Source organism: Neodiprion virginianus, chromosome 7, assembly GCF_021901495.1.
Source record: "Neodiprion virginianus isolate iyNeoVirg1 chromosome 7, iyNeoVirg1.1, whole genome shotgun sequence".
Classification (NCBI taxonomy): domain Eukaryota; kingdom Metazoa; phylum Arthropoda; class Insecta; order Hymenoptera; family Diprionidae; genus Neodiprion; species Neodiprion virginianus.
In genome coordinates this window covers 15,732,070-15,744,846 of record NC_060883.1, presented here as the reverse complement: position 1 = coordinate 15,744,846, position 12,777 = coordinate 15,732,070, and the positions used below count along the sequence as shown (strand labels likewise).

General features: G+C 37.4%; 1 protein-coding gene across 1 annotated transcript in view; it reads right to left on the bottom strand.

Moving 5' to 3' along the window:
• The window catches only part of LOC124308354 (calpain-A-like), an 82,542-nt gene that overhangs the window by 65,564 nt on the left and 4,201 nt on the right, over positions 1-12,777 (bottom strand). Inside the window, exon 3 of the mRNA XM_046770986.1 lies at positions 588-764. Coding sequence (XP_046626942.1) covers positions 588-764 — 177 coding nt within the window. The remainder of the gene's footprint in view (positions 1-587; positions 765-12,777) is intronic.

Sequence of the window (12,777 nt, the reverse complement as noted above, 5' to 3'; positions counted from 1 at the left end):
CGGACAGCAAAAATTTTGGGTCCGGGTTCTAGATGCCCAATTTTGATTTCTTTCACGTAACTAATGAAAGAAAAACTAGTTTTCTTAGATAAAGTTTGCTTCTGTAGAAACCAGAACGATGTTTCGTATTTTAAGAAATTTGACCTATTTTCTCAATCGTTTATTGTAAATAAAAATTTAAAAAAACTTCAATGTCGCATCTCAATCACTCTCATTTAAAAATTTAAATGCGAAGCTGAAGTTTGTTTAGTTGTCACATGCAATAAATGTTTGAGAAACTAGGTAATTTTTGGTAAAATCCGAAATATCGTTGTGGTTTCTACAAATCCAGACTTTATTTACTAAAATTAGTTTTCCTTTCATTAGTTGCGTGGAAGAAATGAAAATCTGACATCTAGAAACCGGACTTGAAATTCGTGTTCACCGGTGTTACATATCAACGTAAAAATGACAAAAGCAAATTTTGTGAATATTAAATGAAGACGTTGGTTATTATTCAATGTACAGAATAAATATTTACTTATGTACATAAATATCAAAAAAAATTTTCTTTATTTTGTTAACCTTTGTTATTCGTTCATCCTTACCATTGGACGTTTCCATTCGATGTGGTGGTCGGGTTTTTTCGAAAAATATATGGAATCATCTTGTGCCGGGAACTCGGGGTCTTCGAACAGTTTTCCATTCGATAAACATTCCTGCCTCAGCTTGTTAAAATCTTGAACTGTTCCTCGTGCTCTGGTACCCGAGCCTCTTTCTCCGAGCTATGAACAACACAACAGAGGTATGAGTCAATATTTTAACGATAGTTACGAAAGAATTACAAAATAATACGAAATTGTTTATATTCTTGCTTTCTTTCAAGAAGAATTATATTTTTCAAACTTCTCTAGACTTACAATTAGCTCAATTAACACTTAACTTCTACATGCATTATGCTGTGAATTAATTTCAGTGGATTTATTAAAAAACCTCGATATTATTCGAAAATGTTTGAAAAAGTTTTATGATTGTAGTCATATTGAAAATACTCTTTCACAGACAGGTTGGATCAGATTTTTCAGGCTTTACATTTCAGAACCATTAATTTCAACTGTTTCCCCAAGAAATTATAATTTCTATTACAAATCTTCCTTAGTTTTTCATAACATGTTATCGTCGAAAAACATGCAGAAACACCAGAACCCATATCGTTGCGGATTTGTAGTACAAAATGAAGTTCTAAAAAAATATTCATCCTCTAGAAATCGATTCTAAACTGCAGCTTGACTTGATCGGAAACGGTCAGAAGGATGAAAACTCAGATTTTTGAAGATTATCAATAGAAAGTGAAGTTTGTAGCGACATTGAGAAGTCCTTTGCAAATTCATTCGATTCTGATGTGGAACTCGACCTAGGTCAGTTTGTGTCGGAAATTCTGTAGAGAATTCGTTCGAATTTTTCCAGAAATAATGTAAAACTTATCTAAACAATAGCCAGAAAAACACATATTGAATTTCTAAGAATCACTGAAAACAAAATTGTGAGAAATTGCTGACAATAAATTTTTTTCACTAGAGGTGTTATTGTTCAACGTAAGAATTTTTCTCACTGGGGTACAAACGACCCCAGTGTGTCAAGCATGTGATTCTCCAGAAGTGCGGCAAACAAGGGTTGATTATAAAAAACATCCATGGATGATAAAATTGCAAACCTTTGGTGACGGTTCTTCTCACAACTATAACATTCATTGAACGTAACTAACCTTATACAAAATCCATTTGATAACAATCAAAAACAAAAAACGAGGAACCAATTTTGCCATCCGGCCTAGTAATTATTAAGAACCAATAGGCGTTAAAACTAAAATAAACAATTAAAAACCAACGGTATACTCGCTAATTTGACATACAGAGATACTACTTACGGTCAATCGCTGAACCTACTCATGCATTTTAAATTTAAACAAAACCAATATCTCTTATTCAACATCGTATCTTGCATGTAAGCCTATAAAGACGTCGTCTGTCTTACAGTTCTCGATAATTATTGTGTCAGATGGCCAAAGTGGTTCTTCGCTTTTTGTTTTTGGTTGTTGTCAAATGCATTATGTATAATATAAAGTATGTTCAATAAATGTTATAGTTCTGAGTAGGGCCCCCACCAGAGGGCTGAAATGTTAACATCTATGGATATTTTTTATCATTAACCTTGGATACCAAGGTAAAAATCCCTCGTTAGCATCTCATTGTTAATATGCACTGTAACACATCCAAACTGCGACCATATCAAAACTCGAACCCTAAAACGCTGGCCAAAAGTTGGCGAATCGTTTGTCGGTATAATTTTTGCTTACGTTATAGTATGGTTTTCCGATGTAGTTTCCATGAGTGTTGCGAGGCTTGTCGTCGTAAGTTATGTGAGTTGGGCGTGTATTTCCGGACGCGGATTGACGATAGGTGGTACACGAAAGTGCACTCGTATTGCGATTCATTTCGTTAGATTTGGTTCCGTTATTCGATTTGTAGATAGAGTTTATTTTCAAATCGGCTGTTCCATGCTGACGATAGTTTCGAGGCGATAGTTCCCACAATTCGATGTGTACGTCCTCTGATTTATTTCAGCGTTTGAAAAGGCTTTGTATCGTTGTTACAATCTCTAAAGCTCAGCAACTTTTCTCGCACTATATTTTAAAATTAAGAGTATTTATATATCGGCAAATAAAACTTTTCTTTTTCTTCGAATTTAAAATGCAATGAAAACTCTTGCTTTTGTGCAAACTTTTTAATGCCCTGCGAGCTTTATACCTTAGCTTACTTGAAAGTGGGGAGCTTTACCAACGCTTTATCCAGGAAAATATTGCGACAATGAGTGTCAAGCAGGAAACTCGATAGGATATTTTTAAGAAGTAGGAAACGAGAAAGCCACAAGTCTGAGATTCCAAAACCAAGGTTTCATTTGTTTCCGCTTTCGTAATTATTGGATTAAATTTGTTAATTTTAAGTCAGTGCGATAAAAAAATTGTATCACTTTCGCCGGAATTTGAAAAACTTCGTGAAGCACAATCACAGTAAAATATCAAGAAAACATTTGCGCATTTGCAATTCTTTCATCAGTCTGTCGCATTTTTTCGTCCACAGCATTTTCGACATTCACGAAATATCTTATTCCAAATATCCTTCGTACATTAAATGAGAATTCATATTATAATCTGTACGGAATACGTACATATTTTTATTTCGGAAATATCAAGATCATTGTTTTTTTCTCACTACCAGTGCAGATGGGCAAAATTGTAGATGATGAAAATCTGTGTTTGTATCTGATGTTGTTGTCATTCAAATTTGAAAATTATGACCGATCCGAATAAGAATATCAATAATTACTTGCGAATATGGTAACTAGACCGAAGTTAAACATTAACCACAAATGTAATTTGTGTTTTCTTTTGTCCCGAATACAAAGTTGAGACGTACATTGCCTTTTATTTCAACCAACTTACGCGAAGCAAACGTAATTTGTATTTTGATTTTCTCAAATTACAAACAAGAATGTTATTTTGTCATCTATTTTGTGAAAGTAATTAATCATTTGCACATGCAATTTGTCATTAAAATGTAATTTAATTATACGCGTGACTTGTAATTAAAAGGTAATTTGTAACTAGAATGTGCCCATTGCAATACCGTTGCCTGCTGGCACTTATATTTCATATTTTTATGGCAACCTTACGGTCTCTTTACTGTCTTCCTACTTCCGTTTGATATTTCAATTCTAGCCCTTGTCGAGAAAAAATTAGTAAACTTATTGTAAAAACGGTATTATCCGTATGCTGACATTTTCACAACCGCTGCCATGGATTACCGTACGTACAATCCGAGAGAGAAGTTTTAAAAAATTAGCACTTTGCTACAGAGAATACTTTAACAAATTAAATTCAAATCTTCGAGGTACATGGTTAAACAGCTCTAGCACGAGATGAGAAATAATCGTGAGGAGCAATTTAATCCTTGAGTTAAGATCGCGTAGAACTCCTACCTTTACCGATCGAGTCTTCTTCTTCCTATATGAAATAAACAACCGAACGGAAAGGGTTCAAATCGCTGGGTAAGGTAGGAGTACTCCGTGATCTTAATGGTGAAGCTACGCCCTTGTTTTCACCACACCCTTGTACTAGTTCTCTAAAGTAATCTTTCAAGATATAGGATATAAAATATAAACTAATACCAATTTCCCACGCCATAAAATTACTCACCGTACGACTACCGTGTGTTTTAACTTTCTGCTTCAAAAGAGAGGAAAACTATTATTATATTCATTGTCAGCCTGATTAAAATAATTTCAACCTTTCATTGCATTTTCACATTCTGAGACCTCGAGAATCATTTCCAATCACAATGAGAATAATGCCATTTGTTGTAGTTACTAGGAAACTCTAGTGGAATGGGTATAGTTACAATAATAGTTCAAATTTTGTTGGTGTTACAAGAAAATGTGGTGCAAGTAACTATTTGGTGCGTTTATAGTTGCCGGTACTATATTTTCCGGGCTTTAACATTCAATCGAATTGTTCAATTTGCTCCTACTTTTAGTTAAATACGGCTTCGACATAAACGAATGGCTTCACCGTCATCAAATTATAGCAAACGTTACAAAAAAATCTAGTTATCCCTGCACGAGTAACCATAGTCCAGAACACATACTAAATTTTCTGATCGAAGCTGCAAAACTAATTTTCATTTTCTACTCGGAACTATACTTTGTTTACGTCTGTTGTAAAAAATGAAAACAGTTGAAGAAGACTGCGCAGTAACCGCAACCAGGAGTTTTTAAATTTGCATCGGTGCATGGACGAGTGTATGTTTCCCGTTCATGAGACACATTTTTCGTCTGTCGTTAACTCGGGAACAAAAATTAATTTTCTGCAGTATTCAAACTTTTTCATAGTTACACGGTCAAAAAAAAAATCAAGCCAAAGGTATTGTAACGCGGCGTTTCAGAGTCGCCCGTCACAAGGGCACACAACCGCTATTATTTTTAGTTTACGCGTCCTCAGCAGGGTACTCCAACCGAACTCGATACAAAATAGGCAATAACTACTTTCAACTAATTCTTTCTTGTAAATTCTTTATTTCGCGCTTCGGCGCAAGCTAACAAGGTACTTGGACGACAACGATCCCGATCAACAAGGGACCACTAGCTACCGTTTGCAGCTCTCGACGACTTCGCCTACCGACGGTCTCATCAGACTACACTGGCCACCTTGGTGCACCTTTATATACACCTGGGGTAGCATCCACCCGAACCTTCCGTATCGCCTCGACTGCCGGTGAACAGGGAGATAAAAATCCTCCCGGCGGCCGAGGGCACCGTTTCTCGAAGAGGAACCAGCCGCCAGCTCTATCGGATGCCGTAAGGATGGCGTGAAGGGCAGACCGTAGCCTGCCATCCTCCGACTTACCGGCCTGGTGCCGGACCGACCCCAAACCACTACGTCCAGGTTGATAAAGCCATCGTTCTGAGGATCGACGCTGCCAGGGGCGGTTTATGAAAATTGGCGCCCTAGGCCTGATGAAATTAGCCCCCCCCCCATGAAATAGTCAAAAAATCATACGACAAAATTAATAATTATTATATTTCAAAAATAATGTAACAAAAACATATACTATAATGTCAAACATGTATGTAGGAGAGATGCATGTATATATCATATATTAAAGATTCATGTTGCACCGAAATAAATCGTCGCTTTCTTGCGTTTGAGCTTGCAAATTTGTCGATAATTGTATCGGTCTCTGCCATATCAACAAGTTCTGCGTTCGCAGATAAAAAGGCGAGACTAGAGAGACGGCTCTGACCCATCGTATTCCGTAAATAAGTTTTTACTCTTTTCAACGTCAAAAATGAACGTTCCCCGGTAGCGTTACTCGAGAAAAGAGTAAGATACATTCGAAGAACGACATCCATATTGGGAAATGTCGCAACAATATTCTTCCGGCGAATAGTCATTAAAAATTTTCGAACGTTGGTGTCATCCTCCGTCAATTCTATTTCCCGAATAAAATTCCGAAAGTGCAAACGTTCTTCTCCAAAATCGTTATAGAGATCGGTAGAGTATGTCGTCTGTAATTCTTCGCCCCGGGTAATTATCTGTGCATCTGTGAGTAACGGCAAACGGCTGAGATAGCCAAAGCGAGCGTTAACATTCTTACATGCTAGACTTCTCCCTAATTCGCCTGACAATCCATCAAGAATGACGAGAAATGTATTAATACGCATATTTTTTTTCCCATCAAATATCGCTTCATTATCGTTCACTTCGTCGAACTTAACGGTCCTTCTTCTGCGTCGCCGATTCTCATATGCGTATTCGTTGCATTGAGATAGCTCTTTCGCTTTGGCTTCGTAGTGGTCGAAACGATCACGCAAATCGATAACATATGCTTGGGGTGCATCATACAGTTGTACAACTGTTGTCAAATCGATGTTAACGCGTTGAAGACTTTTATTTGTTTCTTCAAAACGCTCGAAAATATCACTCCAAGTCACAACCATTATGGCAGTCTCAAGCAATCCAAATTGTTGCGACAAACCCTCGGCTTCGGATTTTGTGGATGGCTTTTCGGAAGCATTTTCTGCAATATCGTCAAGAGCATCTCGCAAGCTCTCCCACGATTTCACAAGTGCTCGGCACGCTTCCGCTCCAGCTGACCATCGTGTGTCGGACAAACTTTTTGGCAACAGCATTCCTGACTGATTCTCGACCTTCGATTTTACTCTCGCCCACCTGGACGTAGATGCACTCAGGAATGTATAAACGTGTTGCACGAATATAAAAAATTTGGTTGCCCTCAAACAGCAGTCAGCAGCTGCTTGGCCTACTAAATTAAGGAAATGCGCTGCACATGGGACGTAAATCACCAAAGGATTACGTTCAATAATTTTCGCTTGTACCCCACCGTAACAGCCCGACATATTGCTGACATTGTCGTACGATTGTCCACGGCAATCCATATTATGTCAATACCTTTATCGAACAATACCTGCATGATCGCCCGCTCTATCTCAGTAGCGCTGTGACCTTCGATGGGTATAAATTGTAAGAAACGTTCAGTAGGCTTTCCGTTCTCACGTACGTACCGGATAATAAACGTTAACTGCTCCGAATACGATGTATCAAGCGTCGAATCTACACTTATTGCATAATATTTAGAGGCCTTTACTTCCAAAATAAAATTTTTGAGAAGGTCATCGTAAATCATTGCAATAAACTCCGCAAATATCTTTAGAAAAATAGGATACGCTTCCTTTTCCTGGATTTCCGAATCGATTAATATGATTTTGGAGAAACGGATCATTTCGAGCCATCAAATCGAGAATACCCAAATAATTGCCATTGCTGACCGATCCAAATTTTTCGTTTGTTCCTCGAAAAGCTAATCCTCGTGATGTAAGAAACTTTATAGCAATTATAACGCGAGTCAATACTTCTCGCCAGTAATTACATTCTTGAATGTATTGCATATGCAACTTACTGTCAATCTTCCCCAACATATTTCCTCGCAATTACAAGCTTTCGTGTATTTTCCCGATCACTAAGACTTCTCTCGTGTTCTGATATTCGCACATCATTCTTCCAGTCGTTGAAGCCTTCTGTAAACGCGTTTATCAATGTCGAGAACAGCTTACAAGGTATGCGATATATGCAACCTTTCGAGAGGGAATATATTATCCATTCTCGTCGGTGCATTTCACCATTTGGTGTATTTTGGAAAAATATTTGTGCAGTACAGTATCTTGTTTTAGACCCATAGACACGTTTTGAAGCCGTGAAATTATTCGTTCTCGGATCCTGTTGCTTCGGCGGATTTCGTAAAATGAAATCAATCATTTCCGACTTCCGTGTTGGCCACAGACCAGGGTCAGAAAAATCTCCAAAATCTGATACGGAATCAGTGGGGTTCACGACTAAGATCTGAGAATGTTTTTCATCATGACCATCATCATCATCACGAATTTCAGCTGCAGAAGTTGCGATATTCGTGACCTCGTCGACTATTTTTGCCTCCTCGTTATTTCCGACAATAGATTCTACATGCGAACGCGATATTTACTGAAATATCAGGAGAATGAGGAAAGGAATTGCAGGATACGGTAATGCAGAAAATATATATTTTATTATCAGGGTGCGTCGATATTTACCTCGCTCGAACATTCAGCTGTAGCAGAACTTGATGCTCGAATCGTCGTTTCAACTGTTTTGTGATGCACGAAACAATTGTCAATTCACGGAATTTTTTTGGCTAGACACGATTCTTTGTCTTCTTTTTCTTTCGTCAATTTACGGTACTTGGCGCCACTCATTTTATTAACGCTCATTTATTTTTCTATTTTATTAGAAGAACGTATTATGCGACATCTGTTTATTTGTACTACAATGTACAAAATAACTTTGCGTGTGTGTCTGACAACAAAAAATATAGAATAGAGCAAATTTATTATCGAATATTGCAGATTGTAGATCGTTACGTGCGCAGTAGCGGACGGAAAATAATGCGTATTCGCGTGTCAGGACGTGTCGTAGTGCGCACGAGATCGGTAAAAGCGGGAAAGAGAAAGAGGCGCGCAAACTTGTGAATCTCACCAACGCGCGGCGCCCTAGGCCTAGGCCTAGCGGGCCTAGTGTATAAACCGCCCCTGGACGCTGCCTTCCTATCGGCAGGGACTAATCGTGTGGGTCGTGGTCCACGGTTTGGCCAACCGTCTGACTGCACGACCTCAGGTACAGGCAGCTAGCTACTGCCTGTGCAAAAAGCCGGTGGAGGTGAACAATGAGGCGTCACTCTCCACCTGGTAACTTTGGCCGAGAGGCACCCTGTTTATGCCTCTGTCAGAGAAGTCCCCGATGATAGGCAGCCTGGACCGTAAACCGAAGCAGCTACAAAATCGTACGAGTTGGTGTCAACGACGAAATCGCGAGCCACACATTACGCCGCATCTAGCGGTAATTTTGGAAAACGTATGACCACGCAGTAACCAATATTCGCCGCAGGGGGATGGCCTATTTGCGGTGGGGGTCAACCGACCAATCAAAGAAGAAGAATCACCACACGACAACCGCGAGATCGGCGAGCCGAACTACGACCTCCTATTCTACGCTTGACCTGCCGAGAGACAGCTTTGTTTTCCGCATCCTTTCGATTATTCTCCCGATTTAAGCTACCGACACCTTTCCTTCTACCGCTATCGTTCTATCGTTTATTCTACCGTAAAATTTATCCTGTAAACTCTTTTCATTCTTTTTCCCTTCCTTCTCAGTTTTGCTAGTATTACGTATAATTTAAATTGGAGTCAGTTTGTGTGCCTGAAGTCAACCGCCAAGGTAAGGCTTCTGCCTTTGAATAGTATCGTTACGAAGTTGCTCATATTTTCTATTCTTTCTTATGGTATTTATCGACTTTGTGTGAATCATGGTCCACGGCTTAAAGTTGCAGTAAGCCGCCGTGTGGCTGCATGATTTCGGTCATTAATATTACATTTACTGTTTCTTGGTTGCATCGTGTGATGCCAGTTTTGTGTGAATCGTGGTCCACGGCCTGGAGTTGCAGTAAGCCGCCGTGTGACTGCATGATTTCAGCGATCAATTATTTTCGTGCCTGAGCGACCTCGTAACTGCCGAATAATTATTTCTCTGTATTTATGATTTTTCTGATTATTTGTGAATCTCTATTAGCCTGCTTCTGCACTTTCTATCGTATTTTGAGCCCTATTGGCTTTATATTTCATTCCATACTCTTTTGTAATAGTACTGTGCTTTATATTTTATTTCTGTTATCGCTTATTATATTTTTTTATTTATTTTTGTGCCTATTGTATCACATATCGAGTTCCTTGGAGTACAAGCGAGCGTAGAATCAGCCCTAGATATTACCGCACCTTTTCTTTATTGCTACTGGCAACTTTATACTATTTTTGCCTGTTATTCATTTCTCTGTATTTTGTTAAATCAAGTTCTGTGAATTATTCCTTTGTATTGCGGTGTATTTTAGTGTATTTCTCTATTTTGCAAACTCTCCGAAATTCTCACTCTCTCATAATTTTGTATTTTGTATTCTCTCAAAAGTTATGTTTAGGAATTCATTATTTAATTCCTCAAGTACGTAATAATTATAAATTATCGAATCTACCGTTTATGAATAATTCTACCGAAGGCTATCTAGTCGATCGTCCGCCGACTTGGTAAATTGTTACCGAATGTCAATCTCTCATACTGGTTATAATTTATGGTAAATTTGTCGTATCATCTACCGAACTGTCGTTACGGTGTTTTCCACCGATCGCAGTAAAGTTCTCTCGTTCTAATTGACAGAATAATAATTTTCGTAGCGTCATTTGCAACTTGGGTAAGATCACGTCGCCCAGTGACGTGTAGTTTTAAGTCAACTCTTGCATTATATCGCATCTCCCGACCTACGTTCATTTTTCTCTGTTAACTACCGTCTCTCGTTTTAAAGCTACCGTTTACTGCTATTCTATCGAAATTTTTGTGAACAACGATTATTTATTTTATCAACTACCGCTGTCGATACCATCTTATTTGCCTGTCTCAATCATGTAACCTTCTCGACAATATATGATCGATTGACCTGTTCATTTTCCTTTTGCCTGGAGTTTATTCTTTATTTTGTTATTTTCTTTAATTCTGAAATTACTGTTAGCTGCCTTGAATACCGCCACTCTACCGGGATGTACGCGAACGTACCTGTGCCTAGCCAGCCGTACAACGGGTTCTCTATTTATCTCTCTTGGATAAGTAGAGAATCGCGCCAAAGTGTCAACGGTAAGTCCTCATCCGAGGGTAACAGAATTTAGCGTTACAGTATATAAGCCGTGAAGAAAAAATTCAAACTGCCGCGGGTGGATAGAATATATAAATCAGAGTCTGCATTTTTGGATTGTGTTATCTCAAATCTGAAAAGGTACACGACGTTATCGTATAAAAATTTATGATGCATAGATATAACTGAATAATGATATAACTGATTTATTTCATTCAAGTAAACACCAGTTTGTAAAAAAGTTATTAATAAATTTAGAAAAACTAAAACTAAAAAATCCATGAATTTTTATTTTTCGTTACGAACATAATTGTGCCAAAATGATTTGTATACTTGTATTGGGTAATTAACCGCTTTGCGTTCAACAAATAAATAAATATATTACGTTATAAAGCGCCATACATACGACATACATAAATGACGGAGAGCAAAATGAAAGTATGCCACTTCATCAGAGTGATGTTTACGATGAGATGTACTGTATCTGAAGTTTCGAACAGTTTCAAACTCGAAAATCGAAAATTCGAGTTTCCACCAAAACTGAGGATAGGTCAGCTTTTAACGCATTTCCTTTTTTTTGTCAAGAAATCGTTATCCAAACTCACAATCAGTATCAGCAATAACAGCGTAGATTTTCGAACAAGGTCAAGGAATCGAACATGCATTATGCTTCAGAAACGTTGCGAGCTGGTATTTTTCGAGGAAAATTTGGAAGCATGACAATCTTGTCTCCAGAAAAAGACAAAGGTAATCGAAGTGTCGATATGTATGAGGATGAAGTTAGTAAGGTTACTTTAACGTTGTATGTTTAGAAAAAATCGTTACTGACATGATAAAAAAAAAACATGCTGTTATTTTGGAAAGCCAATTCCTTGAGAGTCGTTCCAAAGTTAAGCAATAATCATTTTCTCCTTGATGTTTCGTTACGTTAACGTTACTAACTTCAGCCCCATCACTATGTAAACACACCACGTTATCAGAAAAATGTTGTAGCTATGAATATCGTGAATTAATGTTTGTTCAATTGATTGATACGCATTAAAAACGAATATTCGGAAACATTGTCGAAGTCTGAAAAATTTGGTGTATTTTATAGGTTAAGAAATTCAGTGTTCTACCCCTATAAATTTTTTTTATAAGTGATATAATCACGCTACAACGGTTTTTGACCAAACAATTACTCTGGAATTACTTTGGTTCTTTAAAAACGTTCCAAATACAAAAAAGTCACACATTTTTTTCATATAAGTATATACAGATTTTATTTTAAATTGGTGAAAAAAATTATACGAATTGAAGAGTACTTCTTCCGTTGTGAATAGGGCGTGGAAGTAAATATAACGACAATGCAAACTTTAGAATCAAAGTGCATCAAATAATAATGTACAAACGTATACGTGTACAGAATCATCGAGCATTCCAGAGTATATGAAACCAACGTAATGTCCAAATTCTAGAGAATTTCATTGGTTTCTTTATTAAGATGACGAAAAATACGAATGAGATTGATTAGTTGTAGGCAAAAGTGGAAATTTTTTATCGCCTTCATACCAAAATATAATAATAAAAAAAGAAAATAAAAAGTCGTGTTTTTGTTGTGAAATTTTTACTTTTAAAAATGTATGTTAAATAACATCACAATCTTTCGGATCACCTGAAACATTTTTACGACGACATAGCGAAAATATTTTTATGTAATATTGTTGAGATGTTTCTGAAGCATAAGCGTGATATAAATTCCCGGTAACTCATATCGTTACACTCGACTGCGTTGTTTTGAGTTCCTTTTTAGGTTTAAATCAGTATTATAATTTTGTGCAACGCAGTATAACGTGAATAACTTCATGTTTGCCCGGTACATTTAAATGGGTATACTCGACTGGGTTGTATTGTGATGTCTTTTCTTTAATCGTAAGCACGTTTAAATTAGCAATGTTATCTTGTGTGACAAATTATATAT